The sequence below is a fragment of the Epinephelus lanceolatus genome, chromosome 14, assembly GCF_041903045.1.
Source record: "Epinephelus lanceolatus isolate andai-2023 chromosome 14, ASM4190304v1, whole genome shotgun sequence".
NCBI lineage: Eukaryota > Metazoa > Chordata > Actinopteri > Perciformes > Serranidae > Epinephelus > Epinephelus lanceolatus.
In genome coordinates this window covers 20429590-20454219 of record NC_135747.1, presented here as the reverse complement: position 1 = coordinate 20454219, position 24630 = coordinate 20429590, and the positions used below count along the sequence as shown (strand labels likewise).

General features: G+C 42.9%; 1 protein-coding gene across 9 annotated transcripts in view; it reads left to right on the top strand.

The window, feature by feature from the left end:
* Nucleotides 1–24630, top strand: part of dip2a (disco-interacting protein 2 homolog A) — a 113062-nt gene that overhangs the window by 38591 nt on the left and 49841 nt on the right. For all 9 annotated transcript variants that reach the window (XM_078174444.1, XM_033617404.2, XM_078174443.1 and 6 more), the window contains exon 2: nt 23726–23797. In XM_078174444.1, coding sequence (XP_078030570.1) covers nt 23726–23797 — 72 coding nt within the window. The remainder of the gene's footprint in view (nt 1–23725; nt 23798–24630) is intronic.

Genomic DNA, 24630 nt, shown 5'->3' with positions numbered 1-24630 from the left:
AAATTGAATTCCCACATGGTCCAGTCATATAGGTTTTGATTTATTTTGACAAGGCGCAGCTCCTAATAGAGTTTCACCTTTTTTTTCTGTGACTAAGCGACCAATGAAATTTTGCCGACTAATGACCTTTCTGATCGACTAACGTTTGGTCGACTATTAGGGGGGCGGCCCTAATCCAAATGCAATAAATAACATAACTAGAATTGATGGAACAGTAGAGCAAAACTAAGATAATAGAGTAAATACTGTAAAGCACTGTGTAAATAAAGGTATGACATATTTGCCTCGCGGCCTGTGCATTCAGACAAGTTCTCACTTTGCTGTTTGCTGACAGATTTATAGATTGCAATTCACAGCCCTGTGCAAAAAATGTGTGTAAATGGAGTGTTAAAGTGTGAAATTACACCGAAAATTGAACTGATTCTTTAAAAACCACACAGTAGATTCCAGACTCTGAGCCGAGTTGAGCATTTTCCATTTAAAACACCCTTTAAATGTGATGTGAGAAGGAAATTTGGAACCGATGAGGCGCATATGTGACAGACTATCGAGTGATCTCTATGGCTTATTAACTGGATCTACTGTCAACCTTGTTTACCCTCAGCGAGGAGAGTAGTGGAGCTGAGCATCACAGTGTGTTGTTTCTGTGTCTGCAATAACACGCTGAAAGATTTGGGGCCACATACTTCGCTTTTAATCTTTCTGGTGTAGCGTCGTGATAAATTCCCTCTTTTCTTGGCCATCAGCCATGCAGGGTAGATTAAGAGTTGGATGGATGGGATATTTCAGGCCAAAAAGAGCGTCACTTTCCCAGAGGCTATTGTGCAGGCGTGAATCAATAAGGAGTGGTAAATAGAGTTGGCTGACATGACATATGTTGTAGCTGAGAGAGCCTGCCATTGATGATTTATTCCAGTCCCTGATGAGTCATGAAAATGATCAAATTAATCAGCAAGGATCAGGTGTCTAATCAGACGAGCTGTAATGTTTGGCACGTGTCTGTGTGCCTGCGTTAAATGTGTGCATTTTAAGTACGTGGTGTGGCCCCATATGTGCACCTACTGAACGAACCTCCTCCTGTTTGCTGGTGTCATGTTCTCTTTATGTTTGAAGCACAGCCCCACACTACACTGTGTTTGTGTGTGTGTTTCCAAGTGCAGAGGTCCCCACCATGAGCTCCTTCCTGGTTACTTGCAAACACAGCGTGTGTTGCCGCTCCCTCCCAGCTCCACACACACATCCCTCTCTTCAGTGTGCTCCACACCGACAGGAAGGAGAGAGGAAACAAAAAGCCAACTTCCTGTACGTACAGCCAGCATCCTACACACAATGGGACAGGAAGTGCCTGGCAACTGTAAGGAGTGTGAAGGGAAGATAAAGCGGTCTCGCTATCCTATAAAGTGCTCTTTCTTTCCCCTGCTCCCCCTCTCATGCCTGTCATTTTCCATCACCCGATCTGTCAGGGCTCGACCGACATGTTTATTTTCTCTTCATGTCATTTTCTAAAAGGATGAAGCACATCCTGCTTCTCCTACAGTCAGATTTCTCAAGTTTCGAAGAGCTGATGGCTAGTTTTATTTCCTTTTCCAGTGTTTGTTTTGGAGTTCGGCGATGCACAGTAGTTTAAATTTACAGCATACAGAGGATAAACTGTTTGTTTGGTCTAGTTTCTGTTAATTTGGTGTTATTTTCTCAGCAAAAGTCGCGCAATCAATCTTCCCCAGTGCATTCACCCCCCTGTGTCAGACAGCCCTGGAGAGCACTGCTGCTGTCACCATGGTGACCTTTGCTTGGGACAGACAATCTTGGACAGCAGGGCGCTCTGGACTAGCACTGCAGATGCTGAAAGCCTTGCTTTAAATCACCACTGCTGGCCTGGCTGAATCAGACTCACATGCTGCCAAAGTCTGTGGAGAAAAAAACAGCGAGGGGAAAGCAGTCTTAATGCAGACGGTCAAACAACTGAACGGCAGTAAAGACATCAGAGAAGGACAGGTTTTTTTGCCCCTGCCTCCTTGTTTTATGTCTTGTAACAGACAAAACATGTAGCACAGAGACAAACAGAAATATGGAGACATAGAGAGGTCCACTGTAGCTCTTATCCAGCCCATCATGATTCATCACCTTTCCCTTCCCTGCAACCATCCACTCTTTTTACGATTGCAAGCTCCAACCCTCCCCCAGCGTTACTCCAGGGAGGCAGGTCTTTGCTTGGCTCATAACTTCAAAGCACATGCCCCCCCTCTTTTTTTCCTGTCTACCTACTCTCTCCCTCTCTTCCTTTATTTGTATTCTCTATCTTCTTTCAATTGTTCAATCAATATGTTTTCTCTTTTCCCTCTCTTTTTCATCCTCTATCTCCCAGCACCTCTTCCCTTTCCTGCTCCTTCCCCTCCTCTTTTTTCTCACCCTCCTTTTCTCTTCGTGTGATTCCCACCAGTCCAAAGACGTCAAAGGCATGTCTCCCCCTCCCCTCTTGTAGCAGTCATCTGCCCAGGCGTGCGGGCAGGCTGGTTTCATGCCAAGGCCAGGTACCCTCAGGGGACGATCCAGAGCAGCGTGGAAAACACACTGCACCTTATCTGGTGAAGAGAGTGTGGAAAAAGTAACGGCCCCATATAAGGGATTATGTCATACTGGGTGGAATGTATGGACAAATGGTGGTGAAATGTATACGAGGCATTGTTAGGCTGCGTGAGGGTGAAGGGAAGCTCTGTCTGCGAACGAACAACAAGGCTATAATCTGGAATGACCAACATTTCTTTTTTTTTTCTTTTTTTTAGTTTCCATCGTCACAACTATTTTTAGAGGAGCTTCCTATCTTCCAGGAAAGGCCATAAAGCCACTTGTCAAAGCACGGAATTTATACAAAACAGGCAGCACTGAGAGGCACTCGATGGCATCTGTTTTAATAGCTGCTTAACTTTGCACCACATAATATCTCCCTTCAGTTGTATAGCAGGCCTAACTATGGGTCTTTACAATGACATGCCTCTATTATCAAATTTCCTGCTCTGCTACTCACAAGTTGAACAAGGGACAGTTTTGAAGTCAAATTTAGGCCGCTTTTACAAATGTGCTCCTCTGAATTCAGTTTCTTTACAGTAAAGCTTAGAACAGAGAGCAGTATGTTGAGTACAGCTGCCAAGATTAGTCGACTAAACAGAAAATAATTGCCAACTATTCTGATAATTCATTGATTGTTGAAGTAATTATCAAGCATAAATGGCAGAAAATGCAGTTTTCAGTCTTGCAAATATGGAGATTTCCTGCTTTTCTTTGCTTTATATCATATTAAACTGAATATCTCTGGGTTTGGAACAAGACATTTAAAGACATCCCCTTGGAGTTTGAGAACATTTATCATTATTTTCTGATGTTTTACAGACCGAACTGTTAGTCAGTTAATCGAGAAAATAATGGGCAGATTAATCTATAATGATTAGTTGCAGCCCTAATCTAAACTAGCTCATCTGATATCAGTATTCTTTCAAAATAGTTGCATTCTGATACATTTAAGTTGTCCAGTTGTCTTTAGTGGGTTGGGTTGTCCATGACTCACCAGTGACGGGGCCCCTGCTCCTGTCAGGTCAGGGCTGCACCCTTCACTCTGCTCTGCTAAGACAATACAATCATATGCAGAGCCGTTCCCACACAAGCACATTAACAGAAGTAGGCCTACACATACAATCCCACGGTTTTGTCTCCGTTCAGTGAGCGGTGACCTTCAGCCAAAGAGAGAGAAGGTAAATGTCCAGTGTCCTGCACAGATTAGTTCAGCCTGAAGGGAGCTGTGCACTTACATTAGCATTGTAAATCCTATTGAGGGTAGGTCACAGGCTGCCATCACTCTCTCTCTCTCGTCGGTACAGTAAAGAGCAGGCGACTGTCACTCACCGGTGCATCCCTTACCTTACCTCTCAAGCCTCCTTCCCTCCCTCTCCACTCCCCCTCACCCACATCTCTCTGTCTGCAATGGCCCACATCTGCATTCTCAGCACTCTCGCTGTGCATAAAGAGACATGGAGGTGCTTAACTGCTTTTGAGATCAGCAGCTGCTACCGTGTTCAAAGTTGTACTGTATTAGTATTACAATCAGTGCTGGGCTCATTCCGTTACTATCAAAACATAAACGCATGTAGTATACTCTATATATTTAGTCAGTGATCTAAATAAGCGATGCCAAGTTGCAATAACAACAGTAGAATATTGGCATATTTCCAATAATATAAGTAATATTTATTACATCTGTTTATTAGTCTGTTTGTTAGTAAAATGAAACAGAACGTGTAGTTCACAGATGTAATAAAACTTAGAAACAGGCCACAGTCCAAGTAACAAATGATAAGTTTGTGGTGCAGAGTCAGAAATTTCTTAATGATTCCTCAACATTGTGTTTTAGCATTTTTACTAATTTTCTCTTGAACTATTGCTCTAACTTTAATGAAAAACTAGATCCAGATACAGATTAAAAACGTCCTAAAATTTTCTCTTAATACAGTAGCAAATGGCTCGCGCAGCTTCAACAACACTATCTGCTCTCTGCCTGCAGCAGATCACCCATAGATTAATAGATTACATCTTAAAATAATACAGATTAACATTTCAGCACTCAACACACTGATGTAAACATAAACATATATAGATAGATAATGGCTACGACTTGCCTCGACGGGTCAAGAGCTTAATATTCTGTGCAAGAGTAACTCTTTGCTTGTGTTGCTGAGATAAAGTGATTGCATTTTTATAGCTTGATCACACAGAGCTCAGCCTCATTAACAGCACACTCATAAGAAAACAAACACACACACACAGCCACTGTGATGGATGAGCACAGGCTCAACGCTGCAACTTCCCATGCACACACACACACACACTCAAAGGCCAGCGTTTGCGTCCACACTGTAGCGCTCAATCTGTCAATTCATATATGACAGTCAGGATCAGGCTCTGTGTGCAAGCTGCTGGTGCTCAGATACAGTGTGACTCACACACTTGTTACAGAGCCTGGAGCTGCCCCGGGCCATAGTGGAATTATACTGTTAATAGTCTCAAATAGTGGTGTAATGTGGTGTTATCCATCAGAGTTGTCACGGTTATACTGCAGTTATTCAGAAATGATAAATGCATGTATATATTTCATCCAAGAGACTGGACAGACTTTTGATGGAGCAACTCAGTAGCTCAGGAAGACAAAACTGATTGAGATATTTAACATTTTAAGGCAAAGAAAGATTTGAATAATCCTTTGCGGTGTGACTGTGTGTGCAGAGAAAGAAAGAAGAAAACATGAGAAAGAGAGAAGAAGAGGAGGACAAGGAGATGAGACTAGTGTAGATAAAGGTCATTAAAGAGAGGAGTGATTGTGTGGGAGCCTTCAGGCTACACATCCCTCTAGCACCCTCTATTGGACACATCAGACAAAAGCCCACCATTATTTTACTGTCAGCGTGCACTCTGGTGGGGTTGGGCGAGATGCTATCGTGTAACACGATAAGCCTGTTTGACATGAGTGCTATTCCCACTGTTATCCAGTTGTGAGGAGCATCAATTTATCACAGGGAAATGAATGTGTCATGTTTATGTGGGTCTGATTGTAGCTCAGGGGCAAAGGGGGCATTATATCGCAAATATGTAAAATATGAATATGTTTTAAAAAAGTGTGTCTGTGTGACTCATTACAACAGGAGCTATGCACATGTGCTCCAGCTGGACTGTCTCCTCCTGCCACCTCTGCTCTCGTTAATGTACTGCTCACTGTGTGTGTGTGTGTGTGTGTGTGTCTGTGTCTGTGTCTGTGTCTGTGTCTGTGGGTGTGTGCATAATTGTGAGTCTGTGTGAGTGGGTAAGTGTTTGTTTTAGGGTTGCAATGGTATGATATTTTCAGAAAATATCATGGTTTCACAGTATCATTGTATACAGTATCACACAGTTACGATTGTGTAACTTTTAAATAAAATCATAGATAACAAATGGTAATAACTGTCAATTTCATACCATGGTATACAGTGAAACCCTATATGTAAGTTTTAATGTTTGTTTGTTATTGGTGTGCATATGTGGCAATGGCATATATACTTTGTGTGTGTAAGTGTCACAGAGTTCATGTTTGTTAGTGGGTTCATCACAGCAGGATAACTAGTTATGTGTGTGAGGTGAGGAGGTGGATGTTAGATGAGACTCTTCTCTCCCTCTCTCTCTCCGCCTCACACACACACACACGCACACACACACACACACACACACACACACACTTTCCGTCCTTTCTAACATACTCTAAGTGATAATACAAAAAAAGATGTATGCAACGCAGCCCAATGTCAAATTGTTGCACCACACAACACGACACATCGGCTGTTTTTAAACTCAACTCTGCTGGTGTCAGTAGTGTCAGTATACGTACCGCAACTTTTGTTCTTCTCCTCCAGTAATAAATATCTTGTCTGAGGACAACCAGATGTTCCAGCCAGCCCTGGTCTTGTTAACAAGGGCTAGGGCAGTGTTGAGCTGTGGTGTTAAAATTTAAAAGGCTTAAGTCCAGCCTTGAGAGTGCTATCACTGCTCCACTTAATTGCTTGGGCGCAGCCAGAGGAGCACAGTTGAGCCCGGTTGTGTGGCTGGGAAAGGGAAAGTGCCACACTGCTGAATTATAGATGAGCAATCACATGCGTACACGAGCTAGGAAGTGTGTAAGTATGTGCATTATGCTGACATACACAGGCACACACTCACACACATATCTCCCTGTGGGAGCATATGGAGTGAGAAAAATTTTAAAGGTTTTTTGAAGCTTGGTTCTTGAGAACAGCAGCAGCTTTTTTAATTTGAATTTTCCTATCAATTTTACTTGGAGTCACCACTGCATTGATGGTGGATGACAGGAAAAAAAAGTAACCAGGACAAAGAAAAGAACAGTGGGAAAACAGTGACTCTAAATAGGATTGATTGTTAACGCTTGTGCAGGTGCAGATATCGAGGTAGTTTGAAAGGCTTGTGGGAAACAAGAAACAAGCTTGATGTTCCAGTTTGATGCACAGATGACACCATTTTGTATGTCGGTACAGAAACCCATGGTTACTTGGTTACTTACTCGACTGTATTTTTCGGTGTTGGAATGGTGGGTTTGTGATGCAGAGAGGAAGGGAAATGGAAAGAGAGGAACAGATGGTGTTTGGGAGGAGGTGAGGCTTGTGGTCATCCTGTCCAGAGCCTGGTGAGATCGGCCGGTGGTGCTGTTGGTGTGTGTTTGAAATTGAGGGAGTTGTAGTTGACCAGCGGGTTAATGCATCTGTGTGTGTGAGCAAAATACAGTAATCCATATACTATTTTATATTCCAAATATGACGGTATTCTGAATTTTATACATGCCTTTTTTTCTGCATTTGACATCTGATTAAAACCTGCAATACGCCAATATTAGTCAGGTTTTAGGGGCATTTTTTGGACATGTATACAGCACACTCAGAATATGCATCTCAATTGGGGGTTTTACTGCAGTTTGCGACACACAGCCTCTTGCCTGTTTATGGTCAGCTCTGTGGCTTGTCATGGATACGCTGTACACAAACCAACTTGCCAACAGTTTGTTGTGGAGTAGAGGTGTATGCCCAAAAGAAAAGCCCACATTTCTAGTTGGAAGGAGAAGCATTATGAAAGACTTACATCAACATGGTTTTCTGATGTGTGAAAATGTCACAACGCCAACCTTTTCAAGAAAGCGGCCGAAAGAATGAAAGAGGGAGGCTGTGTTTGCACGGTTGAACAAGTCCGTCATCGGTGGAAAAGTTTGAAAAATCACATTTTGATGCAAAGAAGCAAAATGGCACAAGCTGCTCCATCTGTTCCACTTTTCTATATTTTAACGTGCTTATCAAGATGTCAGAGCACATTAATCAAAGTATGCACGGCTGCATGTAAACTGGAATATTAGTGGAATATTCATTTTCAGTTGCAGGAATCTTTTTCAGAGTAAGGGCAAAAAATTTAATATTTTGTGCATCTAAACGTAGTCACTGAGTAAAAATCTTGTCCCTAGTAGTGCCTCATAGTGTTGAAATGATTAGCTAATTAATCATTTAAATCATTCAGCAAACAAAAAGGCCAAACTGTTGCTATTTCTATCTTGTAAAATGTGAGGACTTGCTTCTTTCCCTTCTGTCTTATGTCACTGTAAATGTAATACCCATGAGATTTGTACTGTTAGTCAGACAAAACAAGCAATTTGAAGACTTCACAAGACTTAACAGCTCTGGGAAATTCTGATGTTAATTTTTCACCATTATCTGACATTTTACAGACATTGGAGTAATCAAACAATGAAATCCATTATAGAGATACCTGATAACATTGCTTTTGACCAGGTTCTTGATACATGCATTGCAGACTCCGTTGCTTCATGGTTATGATTAACACATTTGTTCTACATTGTGTGTCCACCTGCTTGTTCTGTTGACCTGCACTGAATGCTGTGATGATCCGCTCTCACCTGGAAAGCCCTGCTGTGCTCTCTGTAAAGAGCTGTGTATACTTGGAAACATACAATTTCACATTAGCGCCGTTGACAAGAAATAATGGGCCTGTGGTATGTTTTGTGTTGAAAAGGATAAACACAGGCACACACGGTTTCATGTAATCACACACTGACGCTGGGCTCATCCCCAAGACCCGGTCATGAATCACAGGCGAGGAACAAAAGACTTTGCCGTATGGCTTGTTAGACTTGGAGAAGAGCTAGTTAGCCCTGGCCGCTGACATATAGATATGGATACACAAACGCACAGTTGGGGGCGATAGCCTGCATCTCTAATACCACTGAGTGCATGTGTGTGTGCACCCTTTAATTGGATTGCCACGGTGCCCATGTGTAGATGTTCAGCTGTTTTGTGTGTGTTCATGCAAAGACACCCAGCTCTCTCCCACCCTGCTATCCCTCACTATAGCACATAGGTGTTTATGTGTGAGTGTGTATATGCAAGGAGCTTAATAGCTAAGCTTGTGTCAGGCCAGTGAAAACATGGTCATTCATATGGTAATAACCAGGCAAAGAAGGAGACAATAAATCTCACAACATCCGCAGAGACCGAACAGAGAAGTGAGCAGATCCCACTGAGCTGGGAGCTTCAGATGGGACACCATCCCACTCGTTTCTCAAACACCAGGGACGCAGGGTTTCTCTTCACAAAGGTACATGCTGAAAGCTACCTCTGCCAAGTAGGTGGTAGCCTTAGTCAGTAGAATTAGCTTGTCATTAGGGCAGTAGGGTTATGTTATTCTCTTTAGTTACTGTCACTGTGTCTGAATGGTTTTATATGGAGGACAAAAAAGAAGTAATGATGATCTGGCTGGCTTTTGATCCGTATTTGTCTTGTGCATAAAAGGCAACATATAGCAAGCATGTGTAATTTTTATCCCTTTATTAATAATCAGAGCCTTTGTCTGTGAAAACATTAGTTTCCTGCTCGGGTTATTTAACAGGTCCCCCGAGGAATGTAAAACAGTCGGACTGCGTGCAGCATGTGTGGCTAAACAGGCTGAATAGCGTCTGGACAATGGCCTGAGATTTCCCATCAGGGCAGGCCTTTCTGTGTTTTAGACTCTTATGAATCACGACAAATTAGATTGTTGAGTTTGAGAATAGAGCTGTGATGTCCTGAAAGAAGGGCATTAGTGAAATTGAGTTTTACTTTGCTTGACTTGATTTCTTACTTCTCAGAACTGCTCACAATGAGGGAACATAACATCAGCCTCTTTATCATGTCCAGTTTTCGACTGAGCTATTTATTAGAAGCTAGTTAGGCACTAGTCTTGCCTCATGTGCTAATCACTGCAGCTCTGCTCGCTCTGTATCAGCGTGGATGTGTTGGCCAAATGACAGTAGCACACATGGTTCTCTGCAGCTCAAGAGAGACATTGAAGCTGTCACCACCAGCTAAGCTGATTTATATGCGTGCCATCAAATAACTGAACCGGCAGGGAGCAAAGCAAGGTTGGCACTCATGAGCCAAACGTGTAAAATACAGTAGTTAGTCCATTACAGTGTAGCTGGAGGCACGGCTGTGCTTGTTGGCTGTGAACAGATCCTTGCGTTTCGTAGCGGAGTCTTCACTCTGAGGCTCCCACACTGGTCACGCCTGTCACACAGATGTCTTGCTCCACAAATCACACACATATTCCGTAGAGACGCACACACTAACACATAGGCGACGTGAAAGGACTCGGACAATGAGAGAAACTAGACTGAAATAACCAGTTTCACATTGCAGTTCCACACACATCGCACTCACTAATAAGAGGCTGTATATATCGGATGTAGTCAACAGTATTACAGATCAGGTCTTTTGTTTCCTGCACTAGCGCTCTTCATTGTCATTGTCATTGGTCAGGGCAGTTTCACTGAGCCATATGATATGTAATCGCTGTGATGTTGGATGGGACCATTTCTTCTGCTGTCTGTGAAGGTGAGACGCTTGTTTACACATCATGAAACTCTGGCTTAGTGCCAGAATAGCAGCACATCGCTCAGTTACCATGCAGCTCAGTTTGGACTGGAGCCAGGTCTCTCTCTCTCTCTCTGTCTCTTACACACATACACACACATTTGGATATTTGCAAGGATCCACAGTGACACACTCCTTAGCCCGTTATCTTAACCTTAACCGTCATAATTAACCCTAAACCTTACCTTAAATGTAAAGATACAGTACAGGCCAAAAGTTTGGACACACCTTCTCATTCAATGCGTTTTCTTTATTTTCATGACTATTTACATTGTAGATTCTCACTAAAGGCATCAAAACTATGAATGAACACATGTGGAGTTATGTACTTAACAAAAAAGGTGAAATAACTGAAAACATGTTTTATATTCTAGTTTCTTCAAAATAGCCACCCTTTGCTCTGATTACTGCTTTGCACACTCTTGGCATTCTCTCCATGAGCTTCAAGAGGTAGTCACCTGAAATGGTTTCCACTTCACAGGTGTGCCTTATCAGGGTTAATTAGTGGAATTTCTTGCTTTATCAATGGGGTTGGGACCATCAGTTGTGTTGTGCAGAAGTCAGGTTAATACACAGCCAACAGCCCTATTGGACAACTGTTAAAATTCATATTATGGCAAGAACCAATCAGCTAACTAAAGAAAAACCAGTGGCCATCATTACTTTAAGAAATGAAGGTCAGTCAGTCCGGAAAATTGCAAAAACTTTAAATGTGTCCCCAAGTGGAGTCGCAAAAACCATCAAGCGCTACAACGAAACTGGCACACATGAGGACCGACCCAGGAAAGGAAGACCAAGAGTCACCTCTGCTTCTGAGGATAAGTTCATCCGAGTCACCAGCCTCAGAAATGGCAAGTTAACAGCAGCTCAGATCAGAGACCAGATGAATGCCACACAGAGTTCTAGCAGCAGACCCATCTCTAGAACAACTGTTAAGAGGAGACTGCACGAATCAGGCCTTCATGGTCAAATAGCTGCTAGGAAACCACTGCTAAGGAGAGGCAACAAGCAGACGAGATTTGTTTGGGCCAAGAAACACAAGGAATGGACATTAGACCAGTGGAAATCTGTGCTTTGGTCTGATGAGTCCAAATTTGAGATCTTTGGTTCCAACCGCCGTGTCTTTGTGAGACGCAGAAAAGGTGAACGGATGGATTCCACATGCCTGGTTCCCACTGTGAAGCATGGAGGAGGAGGTGTGATGGTGTGGGGGTGTTTTGCTGGTGACACTGTTGGGGATTTATTCAAAATTGAAGGCACACTGAACCAGCATGGCTACCACAGCATCCTGCAGCGACATGCCATCCCATCCGGTTTGCGTTTAGTTGGACGATCATTTATTTTTCAACAGGACAATGACCCCAAACACACCTCCAGGCTGTGTAAGGGCTATTTGACCAAGAAGGAGAGTGATGGAGTGCTGCGGCAGATGACCTGGCCTCCACAGTCACCGGACCTGAACCCAATCGAGATGGTTTGGGGTGAGCTGGACCGCAGAGTGAAGGCAAAGGGGCCAACAAGTGCTAAACACCTCTGGGAACTCCTTCAAGACTGTTGGAAAACCATTTCAGGTGACTACCTCTTGAAGCTCATGGAGAGAATGCCAAGAGTGTGCAAAGCAGTAATCAGAGCAAAGGGTGGCTATTTTGAAGAAACTAGAATATAAAACATGTTTTCAGTTATTTCACCTTTTTTTGTTAAGTACATAACTCCACATGTGTTCATTCATAGTTTTTATGCCTTCAGTGAGAATCTACAATGTAAATAGTCATGAAAATAAAGAAAACGCATTGAATGAGAAGGTGTGTCCAAACTTTTGGCCTGTACTGTATAGTATGCAGGATTCTTGGTTGCTGTTTGTGAACATGCAGAGCTGTGTCTCTTAAGTCCTTTAACACAGAGCTGCGATGAAGTCCCTTTCTCTTAATGCCTTTGCATCTCTACACAGAACCAAACAACAGTGGCACCATGTCGCTCCAGTCTGCGATTTTAGCATGCCGATATCGCCGCAGCAAAAAAAGGTGTGCAGCATCAGCCTCTAGTGTGACATATAACATATGTGTCTGCAGTGCTCTCTAAACAATAACAATGGCAAAAATTAGCAATAACAGTCATTTACCGTCCCTTTTATATGGCGGCAGATTTTGTCCTTTGCTCTGAGGGTAAGGAGGGTAATTTGCAGACATTTTTGGCAGCTGTTCTTCATCTTCATTGAGTTAGCTGCTAACTGTTGGTAGCTGCTCTAAGTCTCCCGTGGTGGGTTGCACGCGTAACACATTGTCAAAACCGTCCCGTCCTGCCAGCTGTCCCTTTACACAGATGCCATTTCGGGGCTGTTACTACCCCTGCTGCCAGCTTAAAGGTGAGAAAGCTCTGCCCCCCCCATTCAGCAATATACAGAACAGCAAGGTGGCATAATATTCCCACCTTCAAGATGCAGTGTAAAAGGGGATTGAGATGTCTGCTGCTTATGGTCTGGTACCTGATTGCTACTGTTTTATGGTATGCTGTGGGGGTACATGCTCATAAATGTCACAAACACATAAAATAAGAGGAAAATAAGAGAATACAGGCAGAGGGCAGAGTCTCAGCTGAAAAATGCACTGCCACACACCTCTAGTGGGTCAAAAGTGTTGATTGAGAGCAATCAATTTTGTATGAGTTTACATGTAGTGTTTTTTTAGGAATATTCTGCATAGTTCTGAATCTTAAACCTAAACCCAAGAAACCATATCCTAACAATCAAGTCATAATCCGAAAACAGCCCTTTGATCAAGTGAGGAGTGGCCTGAGTGTCCCCACTTTTCCCAAATGCCATCATTCAAGGTTTAATACTCAAATTGGTCCTCACAAGGACAGACATGCAGTCTAATGACTACAATGTGTGAGGTTTGTTTGTTAATGTGTGTGTTTTCATGTGTGAGCGATAGCCTGATCCCTCATCTGCTTTAGTATTTGCTCTTGAGATGATCTGCATCTGTCTCTTTGTGAGAGCTGGTGCAGGCATCGCACGTGTGTGTGTGTGTGTGTGTGTGTGTGTGTGTGTGTGCATGCCTTTGATGTGTGTGCGTACAGTATCAGTGTTTATTTGTGACTGTTAATTACGGCCCCCCTCCTCTTGTCTGCTCCCCAAATCAGTGCACAGCTGCAGGGCCCCCTGAGTAAGGCAGCGCTGCATCTAATGTCTTATTATTCACGCTGTCTGTCTGCTCACCAGCCATACAGAGCCTGGGGGAAGGAGGGAGATTTTGGGCTGTGTGTGTGTGTGCATATATGATGAGGGGGTTATGTATTAGCAAAGCAGTAATGGAGGGTTCGTTCAGTCTCCTAATTCGTTGGCACTACTTAATTAAAAGCGATACGACAGTGTGATTGGAGCAGTTGATGGATGGAGACTGTGAGACGCCCATGTGCTTTAGGATCAGGGATATGTGTGTGTGTGTGTGTGTGTGTGTGTGTGTGTGTGTGTGTCAGCATGTGTCTGTGTGTCTAGTGAAAGGAAGAGGAAGTCATTACCTTTTAATCATATCCTCCTTTATTCCTTATCCTTTTTTTCCTCCTCTCTCTTTTCTTTCCTCATCCCCCCTTCTGTCTCTAAATTCTCCCTAAAGCCCCCTCCAGTCACCCCTCCTGTTCCCCCTCCGTTTCTCCAGCTGGCTCTCAGTGTCAAGCTCCTTGTCATCTTCAATCAACCCCTCTTTTCTGCAACACTTAGCCTTTTTCCTCTCGTCCCTGACTGTCTTTAACCTTCCAGTAGGATGTGTGTCACATAAATGATCCTGCACTGTGCATTCATGTCATGCAGTATGACTGGAGCTGTACAAAAGAATAAATCTGTAGTCACATATTTGTTATAGCCTTGAGGTGACATGACATCTCTTGGCTTTATTGAACAGTGCTGCACCGCTGTGTTCAGCTGGGAGCTTCGTTTAGTTTGTGACTTAAAATGAATTTGCCTGGTGTCAAACTGCAATGGAAACTGGTCCTACTACTGTGTGAATTCATACTCTGAGTGGCTAGAAAAATATAAAACCTTGACGCAATGATTAAAATTTTTGTGTCATACACTTAAGGTGGATATGTACAGGACAAAATATAAAAACATTAATGAACTGTGATGAACTGTACCTGTGTATTTGTCTGTCAAGTTTGCTGACTTTGCTAATTCTAGGGCTTATGTTTCTTCTACACTTCAGTCCATTAAATTTAAAATGATATTCAAAAAAGTGCAGTAGTATGCAATGATTAGTTTCATTATTGAGTATTCTGCTGATTATTTTCTTGATAAATTGACTAAGGCAGATACTATTAGAACTCAGGTGTTCATAGCCAACAATGCTATTTGCACCGAGAGTAGAATAGCCAGTGTGGCTGTTTAAGCCTTAATTGCACCAAGCAGTTTGGTTCAGCTCACCTTTGTTCAGTTCGTTACACATTAGAAGAGTTATTTTTGTGTTTCCATTGTCAAAGGTTGTGGATGTCACCAATAGAACCATTCCATTCTGTCCTGTTTATTCATTACATCTCTGTTGACGTACCGAGCACACCGATCCAATACTAAAAGGTGGATCTAGAAACACTGCCTTCTGCTGACGTCAATAGAGAACTGTGACTCTTGCTCGTCAAGGACTCAGTGCAGAAAACAGCTATTTTGAAGTATCCCATTGATTGCAGCAGAGACTTTAAACATTCCAGCAGGGTCTTTTATGTTCTGAAAATGTTGGCATGCGAATTCACTCAATGGACAATCAACGAGGTACAGACATTTTTCTGTGATGCCCTTGGAGAGGAAATACTGAGCAGTGATGCGGGTATATGTGGTAACAATCCAGCCTACATTTAAGAATATCATCTGCCATATTGGGTACTATACCAAAAGTGTTTGGCGGAAATGCGGCTTTACACCTCGGTGTATTTAGCATCATGGCAGAGACAAGCACCCAGACATCCATAGCTAACAGTGCTATTTGTACCCAGCTATTAACACCCCGGGTGTATATAATACTGGTCGTTCTTGGAACATGGAAATATGATGTAGACACGAACAATCTACTCTGCTGAAGTTTGTACAAAGTGATTACAGTTTTATACTATTAAATCTAAAATTAAGAAGCCAACGTTGACTCACACAGGACTCAAACTCCAATTTCTTGTGTGAAGGTCTTGTACTTAACCCATTCACCATGTCTTACTTTCTCTGTGGACTCTGTCTCCCTTTATAATACATCACCTGACTTTCTGGCAGTACATTGGTGAGTTTTTATCATAAATTTACAACTTCAATCTCAGAGGATTTGCTCTAACCCTAACTGCATCTGACCTTGATGTGTCAACGTGATGAGAACTAGTCAATCACAGCAAACAGTAGGATCCTTAAAAGCACTGTAGGGATGGGTGTAAACGGTCAAATAGCTGCAGTGGGACTTTTCTCACTTGATTGCAAATAGACACATTATAATTTCCCACAACAAAAACAGTCCAAAAAAAGTCCAGAGATATTCAATTTACTATCATTATAAGAAAAACAAATGTTGGAAAGTGACTGAAACGATTAATCGATTATCAAGCTAGTCGCGCAGCCACTCAATCAACCGACAAACAGCAACATCTTTAATTCAAACTACAACAAAGGTAGTGTTGCAAGGCTTTTCCCTCGGACTTCATTTCATTGCACAGTGGTTTTCCTTTTTCCACTCAGTTCATAGTATTTAACATGTGAATAGCCCTTTATCATGAGAGTTTAAGCCAATACACAGAAGGTGATTGACCCACTAGTCCAAGGTGACATGTAGTTCATCCCAGTCTTTAGAAACAGAGGAGATGATCTATTGTGTGTGGGCGTTTACTGGAGTCTTTGTGCATGTTCATTAGCATGTATGCTAGCAAGCAATAATTGAGCGTAATTATATGCAGCTATTCATTAAAACTTACTGCCATAGGGTAAATAGGTCTCTAATTTCTAAAATGAAATAGTAGTGCACGCACACACACAGGCAAGCACGCACGCACACACACACACTTTAGGGATAAGCCTGCTGGGACTGCTTTAGTACTCCATCTCCAACCAACTCAGGGCAGTGTTCTCTTCCACATCAAAAGGCTCCTGATCACAATAAGCCTAATTTTATCTCAGTGTATCTTAAATACAGGCTACGTTTTTCACTCAGCTACTTTGAGGCGGAGACGACAATAGAATTACAGCCATTAGAAGTTGGAGACAATGTATTCGTATATTGTTAGGTAGATTTGGTCTGGCTGCCCAGGTGATGTGGTTACATCCACCATCCCTCAGTGGTATATACATTACTTTGCTTCTTTATTTTTCCGCTGTGGTCTTTGTCATGTTGTAGTAGGCATAAACTCTAATGATGCGGTTTCCTGTATCCGTATGGTAGCTTCTTCTTTACAGTGAAATAAGGTCTGCATGCTTTCTATCTTGACCTGTATAAACATGTTGAGACAGGCGGACGAAGCCTTTTCTATAGTTTTTGTACAGTGCGTGTGTGTGTGTGTGTGTGTGTGTGAGATTGGTATGTGGGAAGGTGGGGGGCAGGGGTCTGCTTTGACACCCTAATCCTGCAGCCTAGTTTGGCTTTGTGTGGAGACCTTAGCTGAGAGTAGAGAGGGATGGAAAGAGAGAGAGAGAGAGAGAGAGAAAGAGAGAGAGAGAGAGAGAGAGAGGGAGCAGGAGAAGGAGGGGGCGTTTGGGGGCAGTTGATTGAAGGGGTGGGGGGGGGGACGGGAGCGTGGGGTTTGAGAGAGGGCGAGAGAGGGAGGGGAGTGATGAGAAGGGTGAATGAGGGAGATGGTGTTCGTTCATTCTCCTGCTCTCGCTATGAAAGGAAACAAAGGATGCTGAAGGGCCTGACTTATGACAGCAGGACTTCTTAGAGTTTGCCTGTAAGCTGGTTAGCCTCCTCTGACTTGACTGCCTGTGTTGAGCCGCTGGCCTCTTCTCGTCCCTCCATCCGTCTGTGCATCTCTCTCTATCCCTCTCTGCTGAAGACGTCTCATCGCTGCTCTCCTTGCTTCCCTGGCTTCTGCATGTGAGTTATTCTGACTCTGTCTGTGTGTTAAAACAATTTAATAGGGGTCTGATATGGTCACTGCACACTGTACTTCTACTATCCTTTTTTTTCTGCAGCTCGGTTAGTGCTTTTTGTCATGTGGACAGTCTAATAAGCTAGACATGTGGCTGCATCTGTGGTGATCTGCTCTTTCTCCATCTATCCTTCTCTTTCCCTCCTATTCATATCTCTGCTCCTTTTTCTCAGCAATAACTGCTCTACATCTGTCAGGTGTAAGTGAGGAAAAAGCTGTGAGCAGCACAGGTATACGTCCATTTCCTCTGGGCTGGAATAATTAGAGGAATAATGCACAGGGCTGACCATGCATACCTGAAATAGATTTCCTCTGGTCCTCAAATAAACTGTCCGCAGCAAAATGCAGTGGAAAAGACAAGGTTTCAGTGCCTGTCTAGGATCAAGCTTAATCCAAATGCGTAAAACTAACATTTGTATGCCGGAGAGCTAATGCTAAATGACAGCTGGCTACATCTGCTTTTGTTGGAGGCAACACACGAGCCTAGAGAGCAAATGCTGTCCTTCCTAAATATTTAGCTGTGGTTCTCTGTGGCTGAAGGGCAGACGGCTTGGTTGGTGGCTTGGCAGCAGTTTTGGCACATTGTGGGTCAGCCTGGCACATGCACTGACATTAAGGGTGGGTGGGGCCACCTCTCTGGCTGCCTGTCACTTAGGAGGAGAGGGTGGCGGTGTGGCAAAGACAGGAGGGGTTTTATTTCAGGGTAAAGAAGGATTTTTGACTATTGATTAGTAGTGTCTGTTATATAGACATAATTGGTATTGCACTAGTTAGCACAGCATTGTCTAGATATTTAAATAATGATTATTGTCTGATATACGAATTCAAAATGTATATTCACCTTTAGATCTCAGATTATAGAGATTTTGGTAAATTTGAACTTGCCATCATTCATTTTAGAGCTGACAGCGATCGTCAGAAAATAAATCAGCAGCTATTTTGTCAATCAATTAAGTGTTTAATTCATTTTTTCAACAAAAATGCCCCAAATTTCCTGGCTCCACCTTGTCACATGTGAAGATTTGCTGGTTTTCTTTGTCTTCTGTGATAATAGGCGGAATATTTGTGAATTTTAGACTAATGAGTATGTCACTTTAGGAGAATTTAGGAGATTTTGATGAGCATTTTTCACTATTTTCTGACAATAATTAATTGAGAATGTAATTGGTAGATTAACTAATGTTGGAAATAATAGTCGCAACCGTTGTTCATTCTCCCTTCTCATATCTCAATATAAGAATTTGAAACAATACAGTTATACAAGGATGATATGTTATAATACTAGATTATCTCCCAGCCCTAGTGTTGCTTATTGAGGTAGACTCATAGTCAGGGAGGCACATAGACAGTCTGCCCTCATTGCTCTACTCACACACATTCACACACTCAGACACACACACACATACACACGCACACACACACAGACAGGGCTCTGGTTTTTAATAGGCAGCCGGCAGGAGAGGAAAACACAGATGCAGGGCTTTAGACATTGAAACTATTGCCGTGTGATTGTGGAGCTCTGCACTGCTGCTGTTTGCATGTGCGTGTGTGTGTGTGTGTGCATCATATCTAGGGAGATATTTGAATAGTTGAGAGCAAGAATTGATTCTCTGTCTTTCAGCATCATCTAAAAGAAGTGAGAAAATATGTGTGACCACGTGGAGGTTTAAATCCTGTCCTGTTACAGAGTTATTTTTACTGGTCTTATTAAAGTAAGTCTCGCACCACCTTAAGTATAGCCAATCTCACCATCTCCGCTCAGAGCTTCATTATCTCTCCTTAATGTGTTTGTGCTGGCTTGTAGAGGAATGTGCTACGTTTCAGTATTCCCCTCCTGATTGAAGAGCTCCGTCTGGGCAGATGCAAGGTAATTCTCTAATGGGCCTCAGCTCCACTCAATAGCCATCAGTCAGTTATACTCAATAGCCATCAGTCAATTATAGTCAATAAGACAAAGCAGAGGACAGCGGGCTCTCATGCTGTCACTGTTCAGAGCGTCACAAGATTGACCGTCTCTATTTCAAAATTGGATTCTTTGCCGGGTGAGAGGAATATTTTCGGGTAACAACATCGGATGATGTGCCAGTTAAAAATGCCTCTGGTCTCTGAAAAATAAAATCTTGCCACTTCAGATGGATGGTTGCTTGTGTCCCATGACTAGCATTAATACCTCTCAAAATGTGGACATAATATTCTTTTTGCTCTCTGTTTTTTTTACCCCTGAAGAACTGCTGCAGGTTGTTAAAAAGAGAGGTCAAAAGATGACTATAATGCTTTGTATGCGTGGACAGTGAGCCCTCAAGGGTTGAGAAGGTGAGGAGGTTAAAGTGAAAAAGGATGGAGGCCACAAAGGAGGCAGGTTTTGATGAAGGTAGACGCTGGTTGAGGAAAGAGAAACCAGTCTTCCAGCTGAGCCCCTGGTGATGTTCTCTAACCCATCATGACATGAAAAATGCACCCTTCCCCTCTCTCTTTCCCCCTTCCCTCTTGTGCGTTGGTTCATCTCCCTCTTTGACACATTGGTTCACATTTTTTATTTACTCGACCACTCCACCCCCTCTCCCCCCAGGTGCTTGTTTGGAGATACACCCTTTCCCTTTTCTTTACAGCTCAATTACATGGTAAAGCCTGTAGTCAGCGTAGAAGGGTGACTGGGTCAAATGAAGTGGTTCACACCCTGCTGTAAATATACTGTAAGCTACAGCTTGTCCCTTGTGACTGTGCAATTTGGTGTATATGCTGCACAGGCCTCCCTCAATCCATCGCTCCATCACTCTCTTTCCCTGCATCCCACTACCCTCTCCCACCTCTGTTATTCCCCAGGCGGCAGGCCACATATTGACCTTTGTATCCTTCTGTTTTTCTCTTATGAAGGCACTCAAAGCTAAAGCAGAGAGGGGAAATGGAGCATCTGTCTGTGAATACATAAAAATGCAGACACACACACACACACACACAAATATGCAACGTGCAAGCATATGCAAACTTGTTAATACACACTCACACAGTAAATATTGTGATCCTTTGATGCCTCAGACTTTTTGTTTGGCTTTTTAAGATTCGGGATAGGGGTCATTGTTTACCATTGAATGCTCGAGTCCATTCCTCCATATTTAATGACAAAGCTGTTTGTTCTCAGATGAAAAGATTAGCTTCACTCAGACATAACTTGATGGATCAGTGTGTGCTAGGGGCCGCTTGGCCACCGGGGCCGCTAGCCAGAATTCGGAGCCTCCGCGGAGAATAGCCCCTCTATTGTGCGGTTGTCAGGCTGGTCGGCTGCTGTGGTGCGCACTCTCAGACATGCTGGCATGCACGCAAACATATACTGATGTACACGCATACAAACAGAGACACTTATCACCAGAAAGAGTCAGTGTCAGGTCAGCCGGCTCGGCCTGTGGACAGCGCTGTATTGTTGCTAGCCTCCAGCTCTCCTGGACTTTTAACAGTGCAGGCATTCAGCTGTTACTGGTGACTCAGGACCAGCGGGCAGCGCGGCAAACAGTGTGACCAACAACACCTGCCTTCACACTGTCACACTGTTGTGTTCAAGAAGCCTGAGGAGCAAAGATAAATCAAGAATATTTTGATGAAGATATGTTGGTAAAAAAGTATGCTGAGTAACACAACTAAATTAAGTATGTATTAATATCACTGGCTAAAGATGAACTGCATGACTTAACACCAATATGACTATTCTAGGGGGAAGGTAAAAGACAGAGTGGGTGCAGTATACCTTTTATGAATTAGTATAGATTAAACCGGTCAGTAAGGAGCAAGTAAAATAAAGTATTCCCTATGGTAAAATGGAAAAAATGGGATCACAAGGGAAAGGTTTGAATCAATTTGTTCTGTTCAGATAGCCCTATTGAACTTATTGCTTTTTCACTTGACCTCCACCCCAGTGACCCCCACTGAGAGCCTGTAGAGATCAATGTAAAGCACACAGTGGGATCCCTATTCATCGGACTCAAGTGTTAACCTTCAGTGGAAAATCTAACCACTGAGATCTTGCGTTGACTTTTGTGTGCATTTCTAGCTTCCTGTCAAAACAATACAGATGTCATGTCAAGTGGCTGTTTGACTTTGACACTCCTTCCAGCCCGGCTCTTTGACTGGCATATTTTCCACAAGGCCCTTCCTTTTTTTTTTTTTAAACATCCATCTTTAGTGGTGTTTGAGCTTGTTTGAGAGGTCACATATGGGTGCATAGTTGTGTACATTCTCATGGTTTGTGTGTTTTCGAGGTGCTGTCAATCAGCCCTCTCTCTCAGTGAATCAATATGTCTTTTGTGTCTGCAAAAGAGTGAGCCACCACCCCATCAGCCTCAGCCCACTCTGTCTGATATGCAGAAAACACAGTGACATCTCACATCCCCCAATTCAACCACAAGCAGCCTCAATTCAGTGACCTACTTCTCTGTCTTTTGAACGGGTCCCATGTGGTCGCAGAGTTGTTTCAACAATTTTTGGAATTTTGGGTGGCACTGTTGTTTAGTGATGATTTTAGCTGTGAGAAACTTTTACATGTCACAATGCAAAGATACTGTATTTTGCTGGTTTATGTCTTCTTGGAAAAAGGGAATAAAAGGCCATCACATACTCTGTGGAGTTGCTGATGCAATCTACTCTGTGATTAGGGATGGACCAGTCCCACTTTACTTATTCTGATACCTCAATTGATACCAGTACCAATACCAGTACCCTTAAAGCAATACCAATTGAGTGCTTCATGTGATACCTTTTGTTCTTCATTTTATACCCACTAATGAAGCATTCAGCTGTGCAAAATGCCACCAAATGCCATGGGTGTGTAGTTAAGCCATACTTCCAAACATTTTGGTGGCATCTCTGTGCTGAACTGCCACATCCATCAAATACACCGCACTAGACCTCAACACACCACTGTTTGGGTTGTAACTGCTGTGGTAGTGTGCCAGTCACACAAAACCACACAAATAGCCTTTTTGTTTTTGGGTACAAAACATGCAGGTAACATTTGACTGGGGAAGTTTTGAAACCAGTTGTTTCCATGTTATTTCTGTCAATACCTTAAAGGCATGGAGTACTGGCTCCCAGTCCTGACGTTTACTGACCCAGTACCAGGTTTTTCCAAATTTAAAATCTGTATACCTCATCATGCTGACTGAGGTCATTGTTATGTTGGGTATCATGAGGCCAAGGATTGATGTTTCTTTCTTGTCAGGTTGTTATAATATGGATATAACGATGTGACTTCATCCTCTGAGATCAGTGACAATACAAGCAATCAGTACAGAGGTGTTGCTGAGTTTGTTGTGGTTTTTGTTGTCTGTTTATTCATGTCAGTGTAGGGAAATCATGGTCACCTTTTTCATCAATATCTTAACAACCACCATGAGGTTATCCTGGCGAGGTCTGTGCTACACTTTGCCAAGTCTAGAGACAATTAGCAGAGTCAAACTAATACCCTACTGCATCTATATAACTTTGCCTTATACCTTCGCTCCATTGCTCTGTCTCCATCTGCCCTCATTTCCCTCTTTGTTCATTTGCTCTTGTTAAATTCTAGGCTTGGAAAAGCTTGTACATTGACGTTCCTTTCAAATAGGGCTATTAAAATACCATGCAGCTAGGTCTTATTTAACAGACTGCCTTTTAATTATGTGTGGGGAGACAACTGAGGCGGGTTCAGTTCATGCTGATATCAGCAGTATTTTTACTTCTGGTAAAAACACTGAGAGGGAAAATGTTCCAGGCGCACCAGACAAATGATCTTTTAAGTGCCTCTTGCCTTGTCGATGTTATCATTCAAGTATTCAGTAGGAAATTTGCCACACTACTGTATCAGTCAGCTAACACATGCCACAAATGCATTGTCACTTCCTGTGTATGTGTGTAAGTGAGAGAAGCATCCAGTGGGTGAGAGCTGGTCACCTGCTGCCATAACCCTCCTCTGGTGCCCCGTGGTGCCAGTGTAGCCAGCCTGGTAGTGTGATCCTGAGACACTTGTGCGCACTCACACACACACACACGCACACACACACACACCACCAGGGCACAGCTGAGCTAATGACTCATCTCTCTGCCACCCCCCTTTCTCTCTCTGTCTGTTCCTCTGTATTTCTCTGTCTCTGTCTGTACAGGGGACATCACTCAGAAGGGCTATGAGAAGAAAAGAGGCAAGCTGTTGGCACCGTACATCCCGCAGATACAAGGTAAGACACACAGGCCTGCAAGAAATTTACTGCCCTGCACAGGTTGTTGTCTTTGCTCTGGCTGCCCGGTAGCGTAGCAGTTAGCATACTGTCCTTGCAGGAGCAAACAGAATGAGGAAAAGTATCTTGTGATTTTAAGAATGATGATTTTTGGAGCTTCGTTTTTATACAGCATTGTTTTTGCAGTGACAAGTAGAAGAAGGAGAAATCCAAAATAAAATCCCACATCACAAACAGCATATAAGCAGAGCCAAAACTAATTCAGAAGTTGCATTTTTTTTAGTGGCGTAAATTGAGTATTTTTATATAAAATACCAGATGGAACATCACATGGTCATAAAGTTGTCATGAAGGATACTGTAGAGGCTTAAATCACCTGGTTAGATAGTGTATGTCTGCTGCTGTGTCCTTGATTCTTCTTTAACAGTGGTTCACTGACCCTTGGGTGTGTTATTGATGCCATAGCCCTGCGGCAGCCATATATCATAGTGTTTGTAGGGGCCAAGTAAAAATAGATGTTAACCAACCAAGGTAAAAGACATACTGTAATGGAATCATAAAGATTTGGTAAATACTGGTTTAGATTTCGGTCTTTTGAGTATGTTTGTGCCCTGCTTTTATTATGGAGATGCTTCGCTCCTGTATTAAAGAATGGTAATTGGTAATGGTAATTATTTAGAGAAATGTTTGTTTATTTAATAGGCAGTTTGTGCGTATTTGTGCCTGCCACCCTGTGTTAGGCTGTGGGTGCTTTGAGAGGAGAGGTATTTAACTTAGCAATGCAGGGAGGCGTGAAGTTTCCCAGATGTATGTCACTACTTATTATCTGTCTA